Source organism: Zingiber officinale, chromosome 5B (genome assembly GCF_018446385.1).
Source record: "Zingiber officinale cultivar Zhangliang chromosome 5B, Zo_v1.1, whole genome shotgun sequence".
Classification (NCBI taxonomy): domain Eukaryota; kingdom Viridiplantae; phylum Streptophyta; class Magnoliopsida; order Zingiberales; family Zingiberaceae; genus Zingiber; species Zingiber officinale.
In genome coordinates this window covers 82607796-82623719 of record NC_055995.1, presented here as the reverse complement: position 1 = coordinate 82623719, position 15924 = coordinate 82607796, and the positions used below count along the sequence as shown (strand labels likewise).

Sequence of the window (15924 nt, the reverse complement as noted above, 5' to 3'; positions counted from 1 at the left end):
AAAATCAGCACGTTATATTAGAATCGAGTATATTTTCTATTAAAATTACCTAGTACAAATAGTCTAAAAATAAATATAATTTCTGTTAAATTCAACACTTTAAACTAGAATCGAATATATTTTCTATTAAATTGAGCACGATTTTTATCCTGTTTAATATAATTCTTCCTAAATTCAACGTCATTTAAAGAAAATCTAATATATTTTTCATTTAATTGAGTACCATTTAAAAAAAATTTAGTATATTTTCCATCCAATTAAGAAAAAAAGAATCGTGCTCAATTTAATAGAAAATATATTAGATTTTAATTTTATATACTAAATTTGAGAGGAATTATATTTATTTTTAAATTTTTTATATTTAAAATATCAGAAATAATTAAGTAAATATGTCCTACTAAAAGCGAAAACAAAATTTTTTTCTATATCTAAAATTTTGTTTCCCACAAATTTTCTCATATTTATACTATATTTTAACTGTATCGGGGCCGCATGAGATTATCGAATCGGCGTGACCTAATTCACGGCCACCAGCAAGAAGGCGATCTCCCCATGGATGGTGCTTTCCTTTCCCAATTTTATTTATACTGCAGATTCCTACCCGCGGGATTACCATGCCGTTGGTCTTGGCGGGGCCACGATTGGCATCGACGTTTATCCAACTAAAATCTAGGCAGAGTGTGGGTAGAATGTAATTGTAGTCGGTCACTGCGATCCCCTGTGCCGTCTATTCGTTCTCTTAGAACATCCTCTACCTCGTCGTTCTTTCTGGGAATCCAGAGCCCGGCGATCACGGAGCCGCGCTAATCGCTCAAGGAAAAGGTAAGCTTTTCGTGCTCCTTCTGACATCGTCAGCGATCTCCCGATTGCTTATCGGTTGCCGGAAGTGCAGCAACGGTGGAGGGAGGGAGGAGCAGGGAGTCATCAAAAGCTCGGCCTTTGGGAAGGAGAGGTGCGGCCTGTCGGATTCGCGCTCCAAGGTGTCGTCCTCGCTCTCTTGCTTTTGTCGTGGTTTAGTATGGGTCATCCTGCCGCGTCTTCCGGCTTTCCCCTGCGCTAATTTCGGTACATGCTTTTCCTATGTGCGGTTCGATGATTCCGGTTGCTACTGTTCTTAGTAAAGTCGTATAGCCCGTCCGGGGCTGTCTTTTTTTTCTCTTTTCCTTCTTTTTCTCCTCTTTTCCGTGTCTTTCTTCGGCGATTGGATGTGGTTTGTGCACGCCATGCCGCTTTGTTTTTCGTTCGAATGGTTGCCGTGAGGTTGTTCATGGATATTGTCGCCGCGCTTTCACCGCAATTATTCGATATGCTTACTTATATCCCCTCCTAGTGATTGCTTGATGGAAGAACCTTCGATTTATTGTGGCGTTTTTCTGGGAGTGCAATTTGTGGACTGCCTTTGACTATGGTGCTATGGGTAAGGTTGTGGTTAGGCCGATTGAGTCTGATGTTTCTTCTCCAAATTGAATTGACGTTTTGACATAAAAGATAATTCTTTTTGTCTTTCTATCTAGTCTTCTTTGCCAAATCTATAAGTCAACATTTGGGAAGATGGCATCTTGGATACAGTTATAGGGGAGTTTCATCTGCAGTGGACTGATGACAAGTTTTGCCATTTTATGTTATATCTAAAGTAGCGAAGCTACGTGCTTAGGATTGAATTTGAATTTGATTGTGCAGATACCCATCCTTCTTCCACAGACCTTATTTTGCTCGAAGAACATCCAATCTTAGGTTCTACCCACTTATTTGTTGACACATCCATTTAATATGGAATAAATGTGACGGGCAATAAGGCTTCTGAGAACATGATTTAGCTCTTTCAGAGAATCCCTTTGTAGAAACTATCGAGATTGCTTGTTATGATTCATCTTAATGGAGAGCTCCTTTTTTTACTCATTAAAAACCGATTCAAGTTTTCCTCTTTTTGTATTCATAGTCACTCTTATCCTTTTTGAGGATAGTTCCTTGAATAACTAACTCTAATCTCATGCTAACATCTTTAACTCTTCAGGATACCTTTTTGTGGTTGTTTCTTCTAACTTACATGATATGTCATCATATCATTGAGACAGAAGGCATATGTATTATAAACTGTCCATTGGACATTTAAGTTTTACATTTTATTGGATATGCATTGGGTCGTTAGAATTTTTCAGAAAATTAAGTATTTTTTTTGGACTTTTGGTGCTTGAAGACACTTTTTGTTAATGCTTTTCACAGATATGTCCCAATGAACTTGTCTATCTTTCTATTGATTGAAACTTTTATGTGCTTCCAGTGTTTTATTTAATAGGAAAAAAATATTAGGCCAATGAATTAAAATAGAAATTCATTACTATGTTTTACTGGATACTGTGCTTCAACAGCAATAAAAGATAGTAAGGTGGCATGTTTTCTTTTTCTTCAAAAGAATTATGCTACTTGAATGTGCTCTTTTCTTGTTGCATTTGCGACTGAATCTCAACATTATCATATGATCCATGTGATTTGTTAGTGTGTGTTTATTTTTTCTTTTTGTACATATATAGGCATAGCCGGCAATGCCGTATGGACATGGCAGGAGAAACAGTGTTATTGAAAAGTTTGCTTATGGGAGAAACAACACGTTATCAAGGAGATTAATAGATCGGACCAATAGCCATACATGTCCAAAAGTAAGTGGCTTTTCTGGAATCCGTAGATTTGATTATCTGAAGCTATGTGTTCGTATAGTAAATTTCTACTAATGTGTAAACGCTTTTCTTCAGGACCTTCAACCAGTTAGATTTGCCCCAACATGTTCTGAACTAAGGTATTCTTTGTTTCTTTTTGGCCATTTATTCTAACAGCTTAGCAATTTTCAGGATGTAGTCACTATTTTTTGGTTAAGAGTTTTGTTCCTATTTGAATTTTCTAATTTTTTTTATAGAAGTTCTTTGCTATTTTATTTCCTCAAATTTCAAATGTATTTTATAACAGTAGTATTCATTTTATCTTTGTGTTGATATTCATGGGTGTCAGGATGCAGGCTGATGCCTAATAATAACAGCTAAAGGGAATTCTGATGCTTGCGTTTTATTCAAAATGATATATATACTGGCATGTAATTGGATATATTGGAAATATTTATCACGCTTAAGTGCAATTGATATTGATTTTTTTTAGAATTGGTTTTCAGATACATACATGATATAATGAATTGAATTATTTTTCTTCTAGGTGTCTCTTTTCTCTCCTCTCTTCTTCTCCGAACTCTTCCTTTTCCCCTCTTTTCTCTTCCTACTTTCAACTTCCACGTGTTTCGTCTTCATTCTCTTACATTTCTCTTGTCTAGCTCATGATGCATCAGTTAGACATTACCTGTGGACCCACTCCACATACTACTTGTATATAGGTACACTTGTTTTCTCTAATGAGGATGACTTTGTAGGTGGGATTAAAGTAAGAATGACTTTGTATCCCTCGCCTATTGGATTCTATGTTCTATCGAGTTGGATTTAGTGGGTTGAGTGGGCTAAACCAAACATCCATCGTTGATAAATTATTTTGTCACTTACTACTTCTAGATAAACCCTGCAAAAGAGCTACTTTTGTGACATCCCACAACATCAGTTAAAATGAAAAAGCATCTACATGTGACATGCCTTGGATCCCTGCATAATGAATATGCAATATGCCTAGAAATCTGTGGTCACATATATTCTTACTTTTAAGAAATTATTAACATTAATTATATTATGAAAATATAATTTAAATAAGCTATCTATTTTTCTTGCAGCTACCAGGTAATCATAACAAAATGCGAATAGGTTTATAATACAAAAAAAAAAAAACTTCGAATTTGAAATTTGTAATCTTTAAAAGTCATATTCATGACTCATCATAATCATAGAGTTCCTAATCATCCCATTACTCATCACTTTCTTCTTCAGAGGTGTGTTATGATTCATTAATTTTCACTGTGAGGTATAAGTGAACGTGATCTACTCTTTTTTTTTTCCCATTGTGATAGTTCATTACATTGTGAAAATGTTGCCACTAATCGCATTTCAAAAGGGTCTGTCAAGCATGACTCATTGTTATTCTTACCCATTAAAAGCATTTAACACTCAATTTGTTATTTTTAGCCATGGAGTTCTTTCCTTATTGTTCTGTTGATTCTCTATATTTGTGTTACAGTACATCAACTACGTTAGTCATCTTTTTATATTTGGTTTGTTCCCAGAGATTATGTTCGCCTAAAAAATAATCTAGTTCGGTATGAGTGAGTCAATGGAAATGCTAAGTTGGGGATGTATATCTAAGCATATATGATATGGTGAAGCATTCCAGATGCATATGCTGATATATGGCTTCACAGACAAATTCTAGAAACAATGGCATTATTTCTTCTGTAGTGACCATTCTGGACTGTGCATTCTCTTTTTTCACATTTTCCTCCTATTCTCTGATGTGTCTCTTTCATTATTTGTCAGGTTACCATTATTCACAGTCCTCTTTGTCGACGCTGATGTGTTTAGGAAGTCATCAAATTTCCCTTCTTTTTTGCCAGACACTACTGTTCAGAAAAAATTTGATCTACATTCACCATCTAATATGGATGGTCACAGGCCATCGTCTCCGGGACTGTTAATGGTTGGTCTCCAGACTGCAAATACAGAATTTTCAAGGTCAACTTATATTTCCAGTGAAGCAAGTAGTTCAGGGAAAAGCACAAAGAATTTGTCTAGTTCTCTAGCCAGTTCAAGTACTCTTTCTTGCTGTTTTACATCAGGTAATTCTTCTGTTTCAATTTGTGATAACACAAATGAAGTTAGCTCAGGTTTCATGGTTAATGACTTTCCAAAAGTGGATAAGAAAGTTAAAAGGAATTCAAGAAAAAAAAGTAAAAAGAAGGGGAAGCAGTATAAACGAGTTGCTTCTAGAACGGGTTCAATTGAGTCTAGTGTTCAATGCAATGGAAACATTTATAGGGCTTCTGCGTCTGAAACATCTACCCCCAGCTCTGTTTATTCTTCAGAAAAAAATCTCTCAGATAATAACTTGTCAGATGAAGCAACACCACATAGATTGTTGGGTACTGATATTATTCTAAACAAGGATGATTGTGAAAATAATAATGAATTTGTAGACTGTCAAAATTTGTCCTCCTGTACATCAAACAGTGCTGAGATGGTTGATACTGAAACAATACCTTCACCTGAAACATTTGCTGGTGACGATTCAGGTCGTGACACTACCATTTCTGTTAATTCATCCTGCACTACTGATGATGCTGCAGTATTTCCATTAACTACTGATGGAAGCGCAAGAGAAGGTCATTGTAAAGAAAATAATATCCACGATGGTAATCCCTTGAACATTCCCATTAATAAAACTTTAGAATGTTGGAACAGTGACATTGATGAGAACTCAAGTGATGACACTGCAATGCAGTTACCTGTCAAGGAGGAAATCGGACCCAGTTCTTCAGAGGGTGAAATAGTTTCACCTTGCAGAGAGATTGCTCATGGCACCTTGACTGATACAACTGCAAGTTTATGTGATTTGGATGCTGAAATATCGAAGGATTGTTATCGCAATAGCACAGATTTGTCAAATGATGTCCTTGATGCTTATAGCAGTACTGAAAGAGCTGATTGCAGCAGCCAAGCTGGGAGCAGCAATGGCTTCCATGTAGTTGTATCTGGGAAGCGAGGTAGAAGATCTAGAAGAACAATTGACAATAGTGGCTTGAGTGGAGATAATAGATCCAGTAATGCAAATATACATAATCATGGGGGCAAAGATAACTATTGCTCCATATGGCAGAAGGTCCAAAAGTTTGAAAAGGGTTGCTCCAAACCTAATGATAGTTTTTCGTCTCCTCACAGAGAGGTTTCAACAAAGGATAATAAGATGAAAACAAAAGGAAATAAATTTATTGAGCCCAAGCAAAAACAAAGTGGAATAACCTACAAATACCCTTGTCCAGATGCAAATTCTACAATAGAGGCAACCCAAGTGGTTCCTAGAGGGTCTAAGACAGGTAAAACACTTTTTAAATCTGCAGTTGGAAATTCTGTTAATGATGTAAAAAGCAAATCTAATACATTTGTTAAACATGCAAAGCATAATCATTGGAGTGGAACTTACACTGGTAAAACTGATGTGCCCAATGGCCAAAAGCATCATTTCCAGCCAAAAGAAGGCCTGCAGAATACACCAGTTGTAAATATTAACAATCAAAATAATACAGAAGTAAAATCACCTCACAATAGATTTTTGGGAAGAAGTTTATCTAAGTTGACAGATAGTTGTATGACAGAAATAGAGAAGGAAACACATGTTCGTCTGGAGGATGAAAAAGAGTCAGGAAATGCATGTAATGGAGTTTGTCATAGTGAAATTAGCTGTATTCCAACGACGTTAAATCAGTTTGCTCCAGGGCACATTGAAGCTATTTCTGGAAATGATACCAAAATGTTCTTTAGAGATACATTAAGTCACTCTATTGGAAGTACTGAAGGCCAAGAATTTGGAAAGCTTGATTTTGGAAGTCACAAAGAATCAAACAATTTGAACAGCACTAAAACTACAATGCAGAAGTGGGTCCCAGTGGGGAGGAGAGATTCGACTGTTTCAGATATAAACCCTTTAGAGTTTTTAAAGATTTCAGTCAACAATAAGGAACTTCATAATCAAATCTACCGTGAAGTTGTTGAAATGGATGATGTAGTATCAAATAGTTCATCATCATTGGGTAAGGTTACAGAGTTCTCATATGCTAGAGCTAGTGCATCAACTAACAACTTGAGTTGCTACCATCATTCAACTGAAGTTCTTGATTCATGTGCTGCAATCAATTGCCAAAATTCTGAGATTACAGACAACAAAACTCTTGGATTTGAAACTGATTTAGAAAAGATAATAATAGCTGTTAATGATGCCTGCAAATTACAAACTGCAGTAGAAGATGCTCAACTCATGGCTGGTAGTACGGTTGCTGACTTTGAAAAATTTCTATTTTCTGCTTCACCAGTAATTAAACAATCAGAACCTGGCAGAACTTGCAATAGTTGCAAGAAAGAACAACTAATTGGCTCTTTATGCTGGCACCATGCTTATAATATTTCCTTGAAGAAGATTTGGCAGTGGTATGAAGAACCTGGTTGCTTTGGGTTGGAAGTAAAGGCACATGAAATTTGCAATTCTAGAAGGCTGCAGAATGGCCATTTGGAATTCACAGCCTATTTTGTGCCATATCTCTCTGCTGTGCAACTATTTAGAATGTCTAGGAGTAGCAAAAATTGTGATCTAAATTCTCAAGTGAATAAGACAGGAAATTCTTCACATTCTTTTGCTTCTCTTCCAAGCTTGTCAAAGTTGCTGTCAAAACCATGTAACAATGCTGACGTATCTTCACCAGAGTTGTCATCTTCTGATAAAATTCAGGATCAGGAGGAACTCATATTTGAATATTTTGAATCTGACCAACCTCCCAGGCGCCAGCCATTATTTGAGAAGTTAGTGATTTTCTTCTTTTTTCACCTAAACTAATCAATCTTGTTATACTTTTATCCTTTCTATTACACCCTTGAAAATGTGAACCGAGTAGATACCAATCACATGTTTGGTCAGAATTATGCTTCAAATATGATAACTTTACAACCCCCAAGCCTGGAACACATTTATTTTTCTTTGAACAAGATAGGTCACATGATGCTGCACTTTAACTAGGCATGACACTGTTTTTGTACTGCATGATCTTAATTTTATTGAAGAATGATGTGTTAAGGTGACCATTTTTGTCATCTTTCTAAAATATGTTTTAAACATTAAATCGTTGGATTGGACCAGTACCTGTTTAACTTTGTCTGGATTTGCATGTAGACATGACTTTATACTCGTGAACAAGATGCATCACATATATTTTAAGAACATAAGGCTTCAAGGAAGATATGTGATAGGACTTATTGATTGCATGTATCAAAATATATGGAACATTTACTTACTGCAAAGATATTTTTGGATAACTAATTGATAATCAATTGCCTTCTAGTTTTAAATTATTTTAGGCTGCCGGTGTCCTGTTGTTTAGCATGCCTATTAATTCCAATAATGGGTGTATGGCTATTTTCAAACTTAAATTTTGTAGTAATGTGTTTGTTATGCTGCAATCATGCAAAACATGGGCCAAGTGGCCACTGTGTCAGAACAGATTATTGAAATCAGTAAAACATTGGCCAATGGATATTAGTATGAACTAACTCATAGATATTAGTATAAACTAACAGATATACATTCCTCTGGTGTGGATCTAACTATAGCTATCATACAGTTTGTCCATATCCATAGGCAGTAGGCTTTGTAGGAGATTCTGTTTCTTCAGTTCCTAATTTTAGTTTCCAAGCACATGAGCTTGATGTGCATGAGTCTTTTTACTCATTGTCATTCTTTAACTAACACAGAATCAAAGAACTGGTGACTTGGGGTACTTTATCTAATGGTTGCATATTTGGAGACCCATTAAAGCTGGAGTCTACTAAACTGCAAGATCTTCATCCTGCTTCTTGGTTTGTCCAAATTTACTACTTCATCATCTAAATTTGCAAAGGCATCTGAAATTTCATGCTAGTTAGTATATGTTAGTCTAATGACATTTTTTTTTCTTTTTTAGGTACTGTGTTGCATGGTACCCCATATATCGTATACCTGATGCAAATTTCCGTGCTTCTTTTTTAACATATCACTCTCTGGGGAATTTTGTTTGTCGAAGTGATCCAGAATGTGTTGATGATGCTTTTAGTACTCTAATCTCCCCAGTTGTAGGTCTCCAGACATATAATGACAAGGTACATCTGATCTTGTTTATATTTTGGCCTTAAATTGTGCAACTTTTTTGTCTATTGATTGAGAAATGAGAACCTGTCATTTCTTTATGTGTACTTTGGAGTGGTATGCCATTAGTTTGTATTGATTCATGATCAGTCTTCAAGCTTTGATGGTTTGACCTACTTTTCTTAATTGGAGCTTTGTTCAAGGAATTGTTGTGTCTCACCCCACCAGATCCTGAATGATAGATTTAGCTCTGCATGCGATCCAAAGTGATGCCAGACCAAAAGAAAAACAGAAGTATACGACATGCCTCGATCAAGAAATAACAATCAACTATGATTATTTAGCAGAACCCACTCCATAGAAATCAAGCAAGGAAACTAGGAAAGTCAGAAGGCCTAACAACAATGGAGTTTTCACAAATCATGCATAAACACCAAAATAAATGTTCAAAAGAAACTATGAATATGTATTACTGAGGTGCAAAACAACATAATCTACCACATGAATATACAGGCACCAAACAAACAATGCAACGATTAACTCTTAAGAGATTAACGTTTACTAAATTAATCCGAACTGTTAACAACATAGCACTGGCTTACTGCTAAACTATAATAATTGAGCAAAATGTTAAAACAGATTTTGCATGTGAATAACCATGATTGAGTTGAAATTGCAAGTGGACAAGAATCACATAGTAGAACTATATTTTTTTTTAGGTTCTAAAGAATGTGAGATGCAAAGTATGAATTGGAATCTAAGGTTTGAATCAGAGGAACAATGGAGTTAAAGTTGCTACAATCGATGTTTCATACATAGAGGAAGCTTGATCTTTGTAGACAATTCAAACCATCTTACAAAATTTTGCAAATTTCTTTTGTTCTTGAATATTAATGGGCTGCAGAAGTGTACTGGATTTGATTTTTTTTTAATGTTTTATTCAATTTACAAAGACCCTAAAGAACTTAAAGAAGAGATGAGGGCAAGGACCATAATCTGAATAGAAAGATTCTAAAATTTTACCGAATTAAAGGAAAGAGTTGAGTCTAACAGCTGTAAAAGACTGGCCTAAGTGGAAAAGTACTAAATTATCACGAGCTTTAGGAAAGAGATGAGTTTGAATGCTATAAAAGGCAAACATAGAAAGTAATATCTTGAATTCTCCAAACTGAAGGAAAGAGGTGAGCCAAAGGGCTGTTAAAAGGTCTCTCTAAATAAAAAGGTCCAAGTCCTCACTGAATTAAAGGTAAAAGGTAAGTTCTAAGGGCCATCAAGGTAAACTTAAAATGGAAAGATCCAAGTTCTTGCTAAGATGCCAAAAAATTATTAGAACCACTCCGTGGTCTATGTAAACAGACAAAAATTATTACAACTATGAAATAACCTACAAATGACCTTCAATCAAACTGATACGATCTTGACCGACAACTTTCTGCCCAACATTCAGTTGCACAGTTGGTACTCAACCGATTGCGCTGGAAGCTGGCCTAATGGACATTAATCAATAATTAACATTCTGCCAGAACAAAATTCATTTGAACTATTGAGAACATACTACTTGCTACCAATGGTTGGGCCATAAAAAGGGTTGTTGTATGGTTACACAACTGTGTGAGAAGAGGGCAATGACAATGGCATCAGGGAAGGTGGGAGAGGGCAATTGTGATTACAGATATTAAGGGGTCTGTGGCTATCATTGGAGGACTATAACCACAAACGAAGAGATGACAAAAAGGTTGTATGATGTCCTTGACATGGGTTGTTGGAGAAATAGGAAAATGAGAAAACTTGTTGGCAGAGGAAAGTATATTTGTTGCCGAAGATGTAAGTTTGGGGTTTGCTGCTGGTACTGTAATTAGTTTTTTGGTGAAGAACTAAGACATAAGGAGACACAAAATGCTGCTTCAGGAGCTTCTCCTGGAAGCAACTAATTGTAGACGCAAATGCTGCTTCATCTTAGCTAAATAGTGCCAAATTCATCTTAAGCTCATTCCCCTTGTCCTCATGTATCATTTACACTTATTCTTAATTCTCCTGGTTTTAATATAATTGATTGACATATCTTTTGGCAATAATATGTTATGGAAGTGAGGTCATCAGCCAAAGACTCGTATTTACACATATTAACTGGGGTCCTTGCAGCTCCATTTGGTATGATCATTTGTCATGATGAGCACTTGTAACTACTGTCTCAATGTTCATTTTATTATATTGTTTTTGCTTCAAATGCATTGAAGTTTTTCATACTTTCATGATCAATTTTATCATATAAAAACAACAATTCAAGTGAATTTCTCAACCCCCGTTTGCAAATTGCTTCACTCATTTGAGGATCTCCATTTTTTTTCTCCTGTTTCAACACAATTCATCCTCTGCTTTTCGGCAACGCTTCAATAGTGACTCATATTGGCACAATTCAGAACTGTGGCTAGTAGCTGTTATCTTTGGTCATTTTTTTCGATAGCGTTTTAATAATTGTTTAACTTTGTTCTGATCAGTCATGGTGTATCTCCATTGATGCAATTCCACGTTTTTTTTTGGTGTATCCTTCCGCAAATCTTCTAACTGGTGGTGATGCATTGTCTGATTGCAGGGTGAGAACTGGTTTGAACCAAGGGACATGAGCCCAAATGTTCGATCTAGTCTCTGTATCTCAGATTTGATAAAAGAGAGATTGAGGACGCTGAAGAAAACTGCATCTACAATGTCAAGAGCAGTAGTAGCAAAAGGCGGTCGTAGGTCTGTGAACCGCCACCCAGACTATGACTTCTTTGTATCACGGAGTTGGTAGAGGTTCCAGATAGTTTTCGATAGTTCTGCAACGATGGTAGAGAAAGCCAACACATGTTTTCTTTTGTAAATTTTGCTTCTTTTATCCGACTCGAGCAGTACCGCAAAGTGAAACAAGGAAAGTAAGTTCTTGGCTTGCTTTTGTTTGTTACTCTAAAGTAAGAATTGCCCTTTAGTTACAGTTTAACTAGTAGATGTTACATTATGCTGGTTCTAAAGCGTACTTGATGAGTCGAGCTGACTACTACATGCTTTACCTTTACAGTATGCTACACAAGGATGGACACGTGATACGTAAATCTTGTTTTAGCATTAGCTATGAACCAAAAAACATAGGTTTGTGTAGTTATTATTCATCTGCGGATCAGTTACATCAAACATCCAAACAGAAGATCAAAAAAGAACAAAACAAGCCACTCAAAGCATGACCAAGAAAGGTAAGATCTCCAAGTGCCATTGCAGGGTGTCTTCCTACTAAAACAAACTAGGAATAGCCCATTGTCATTTCCCTTTGCTAGCTTTCACTTCTTTTGCGGCGGCCTTGAGGCCTGATTTGGCCAGGGTTGATGGCTTCATGGCGCTCTTAGGATTAAGTGCTTTCCGGATCTTGAAGACTGCCCATGCAGTACCGAATGCATGCCCTGCAGCACCAAGGCCATCATGTGTAATTTCAGCTGCTTGATCGCCGTACCTAAAAAAAAAAAAATCCAAGAATCAATTTATCAGATAAAATGACAAGAACAAAAAACAACATTTTGGAGTAGGCAAATGTTGTAACTAGGATGCTCTACCCCATTAGTCTTCTATAAACAAATAAAGTGGTTCAATGTGTTTAAATATTATCAGGGTTTTCTTTCTCAAGTGATCAGTCAGTGATCAAAGAGGAATCTACAATAGGCAATTATAGAGGATGAGCAGACATTTAGGAGTGCAAAAATCATGAGTAATGCCTTAATCTGCGGTGATAATAACTATGGTCTTCCTAAGATGATGTTGATAGGGTTTTTAGTCTACTTGAATTTATCCTTTTTGCTTGGGCATGTGCCCCGTACAAACTACAAATGAACTACAAGACAGATGATAATATAGTAAATTGAAAATTAAGAAAGCTATTCAATCATAAATATATAAATACCTGTGTGACACAAGTCCAGTTGTTACAACTGAAGATGTTTGGAAGACATTCTTGCCAGCCACTTCAACTGCATCGCAAATTTTTCCTGTTGACATAAATCCCAGGACAAAATAAGTAAATTCTGTTAGAACCAACATAGGCATCGAGGCAAGGAGGAAGCTTATAATTTCAAATTTAGGCTCTAGTTGTAAATGCTTGATAACACATCTACAAAACTGCAAAGCATTACAAATAATAATAGCAAATAATTAACTTGAGAAAAATACAATAGGATTGTAATTCTGTAGAACTTAAAGTATCTTTACATTCTCTTAGATTTTGATATTTAATAGAGTGCTAAAATTAAAGAGACACTACCAAAGTTAACCATTCAATATCTGACTGGGTGATGAGAATCTTGCCCACTGTTCATATAAACTGTGTTGTTCCGCTGGTATTTGCTATAGATCAAAGTGAAACCTACTGCTGCAATGACATCGATAGGAACACCTAATCATACTGTAGTTTCCTCTAATCTGATTAATTGGAAAATAGTTTAGTTAATATAAAAATTATTTTATTAATTAGAGAAAAATATCATCCTCTAGCATTCTAGTGATGGGACACTGCAAGAATCATTCAAATAGTTCTTCTAGAAATCAACGTAGTATAAGGACAACAGGTTAGAAGATTGCTAACTTGCTATCAAACTTCAGACCAGGCTCAGCTTATATATAAAATAAGCAAAAATAACTATGAAGTCCAATCACCATCGATAGATAGATCGACAGGATGCATGCATAGGTAAATGGAAAATGCATCCAATCTTCTTGCATGGCAATACTATGAACAACATTGATGCGCAAGGAACTCTTTTGGCAAGAACAGTATAAAAGACAAAGAACATTGATGATAAATATGGCGTTCAAATGAATACAACAATACAAATCAAGTTAAGAAACAAAACTGTAACCTATTTGGCAATGATAAACAACAAAACAAAATTCTCAAACCAATATTAGTTCTGACTATGAGCTACAGGACAAACTAACTAATACTGAGCTAGAAAATCAAGCAAGCAAACAGAGAAGTAAAAAAAAGATAAAATCATACCAAAACCATCTAAAGATGCAAGGACGATTTCCCCGGGCAAAAATTCAAAGAATTTCTTGCCTACTTTTGAATTCACAACAGAACTTGTGAAAAAACCAGAAACCTTCACAACTCCAGATAGAATTCCCGTGGCTACCTTCTCTGACATTTTTGTGACCCTCTTCACCCTGGAGGATAATGAACATGTCATTAAGTGAAAAAACAACTGGTAAAGTTGTGTTTACAGTAGTGAAATACCATTGGTTACTGAAAGGGAAATGTATGAAAAGCATAAGAACAAGTACTACAGCCTTAGCCTAGGATCTAGAACAAAAAAGGAACATAACCTCGGATTAAGTCCATTAAAAATTGTTATCATTTGAGGTTAAGTCCACTAAAGAAGAAATTAAGAATTGGATAAATTTTGATTACTGGGGTTTGATATGGTGAAAATCAATTAAAAGGGGCATATATTGATAAATTTTACTAAAATACTAAGGAAAATGACACCGCAAACCTAACCTTTTCATCCTCTTCATGGCGTCCTTGCTGATCTCTACGGGCTTTGAACCTGGTTCTATTCTTCTCTTCAGAAGATCCTCTCCCCGCTTGAGCCGTTCCACCGTCACGTCCCCGCACCATAAGATGCCCTTGATGAGCTGCGTGGAACCCTTGGCGATCATCTTTGCGACCGAGCTGCTATATTCCTCCACGTTCGGCGCGAGAGTCGTCCAGTACGCGGCCGATCGTTCCTCCAGCATCTGTTTTTTCGGCCCCATCCCCTCGGCCGCCGTCACCCCCTTGGTCACCGATCCATCCAGCACATCCGCCGAAGGCAAATCCTTGCCCTTAACATCAATCTTCTGCACGGAAAAGCTGCTGTAGTCCTGGAGGTGACGATCGAGTTTCATGAGGAGGCCCTCCTGCCCCTTAGAGGCGAAGGTGAGGCCATAATTAAGGAGATCACTGCCGCCGTCCTCCTCTTGATCGCCGACAGAGGTCGGCGGCACGTGGAGGGAGAAGAAGTAGTGGGCATCGTCGAGTTTGACGGCAGCCTCATCGCGAGCGAGCGGCCATTGGACGAGACCGTCGCCGACGCGGGCGAGGACAGCGAGGGTGTTCTCTCCCTGGCGGAGGCGGACGAGGGAGAAGTCGCCGGCGCCAAGCTCGACGCTCCGCTGGGGGTCGATGAGGTGGAGAATGGCGCCGGGGATGCGAATGAGGGTTTCCTCGACGGGAGGCGGGGTGTGGTTGTCGTTGTCGTCGCGGGCGATGTCGGGGAAGAGGTTCTCGACGGTATCGGCCATGTCGACGGAAGGGTAGAGGGGAGGGGCGGAGGGGGGAGGGGAGGGAGTGGGAAGGTAGGGCTTGGAGGAGGAAGGCGAGTGGAGTTGGGAATCGGATTCGACGAGTTGAGGGTAAAGCGAGGGCTTCCGGGAATCCATTGCTTTGGCGTTTCGGTAAGGTGGCAATAAATAAACACCGGCGGAGACTTTGGAGCGAAGAAAAGAGGGGAAGGAAGGTGACGCGTTGCGTCTTATGGTGGAGCCGTGGAGGTGGAGGAAGGAAGGAGAGCGAGATGGGGAAGGAGAGCGATGGTACGGAACGGGCTCTTGTTTGAATGTCTCGACTCTCGAGCGGCGATTTAGACGCTGAAGCCACAACGCAGGAGTCGGCGACTTCGCTTTTGTTATTTTATTCTGGCTAAGCAACGATGCGCGTTTACTTGGGTGGGCGGCCCGTTGAGACGATCATTTTGCTTCCAATTTTGGAAAATTTATGATGCTCTATTTACTTTCAAGGATAGATTTTTGAAGAATGAAAGCATAATGGTGAGAATTAAAAGAGCATCTCATATTTAATGCCTCTCATGCACATTCTGGCCGCTACCAAATTACAGATGATATAATTATAAATTTAATTGTAAGAGATCGGAACTTTTAACTTGGTTTAATCTACGGGATACATCATATAAAAAATCAAATATCTTTGAATGAGTTTCAATTTGATATATTATATATTTCATGATTCAAATTAAATAAAAAATTATAACATTTCAAAATTTATAATATACATGAAGATCATAACAACGTTAGACCTGATATGGAATTATATCATACTCACAT

The 15924-nt window shown here is 37.3% G+C and overlaps 2 protein-coding genes across 6 annotated transcripts; one reads left to right on the top strand and one right to left on the bottom strand.

The window, feature by feature from the left end:
• The first annotated feature begins 491 nt into the window (after positions 1-491).
• Positions 492-11836, top strand: LOC121984707. Of its 5 annotated transcripts, XM_042537802.1 has the most exons (9): positions 492-822; positions 893-980; positions 2532-2657; positions 2751-2794; positions 4458-4756; positions 5210-7487; positions 8433-8537; positions 8642-8816; positions 11396-11836. In XM_042537802.1, the coding sequence occupies exons 3-9, from the start codon at positions 2544-2546 to the stop codon at positions 11591-11593; spliced, it is 3213 nt and encodes a 1070-aa protein (XP_042393736.1). In that variant the 5' UTR covers positions 492-822; positions 893-980; positions 2532-2543; the 3' UTR covers positions 11594-11836. The 5 variants fall into 5 exon arrangements, with proteins under 5 accessions (XP_042393736.1, XP_042393731.1, XP_042393732.1 ...); XM_042537797.1 differs by having other exon boundaries at positions 4458-7487; XM_042537798.1 differs by having other exon boundaries at positions 893-1065; positions 4458-7487.
• Positions 11837-11911: 75 nt separating this feature from the next.
• LOC121984708 (protein EARLY-RESPONSIVE TO DEHYDRATION 7, chloroplastic-like) lies at positions 11912-15481 on the bottom strand. Its single transcript, XM_042537803.1, has 4 exons — positions 14321-15481; positions 13820-13986; positions 12728-12812; positions 11912-12283 (listed from the first exon to the last, which is right to left on the bottom strand). Exons 1-4 carry the CDS (start codon positions 15241-15243, stop codon positions 12094-12096), a joined length of 1365 nt encoding a protein of 454 aa, XP_042393737.1. The 5' UTR covers positions 15244-15481; the 3' UTR covers positions 11912-12093.
• Positions 15482-15924: the final 443 nt, after the last annotated feature.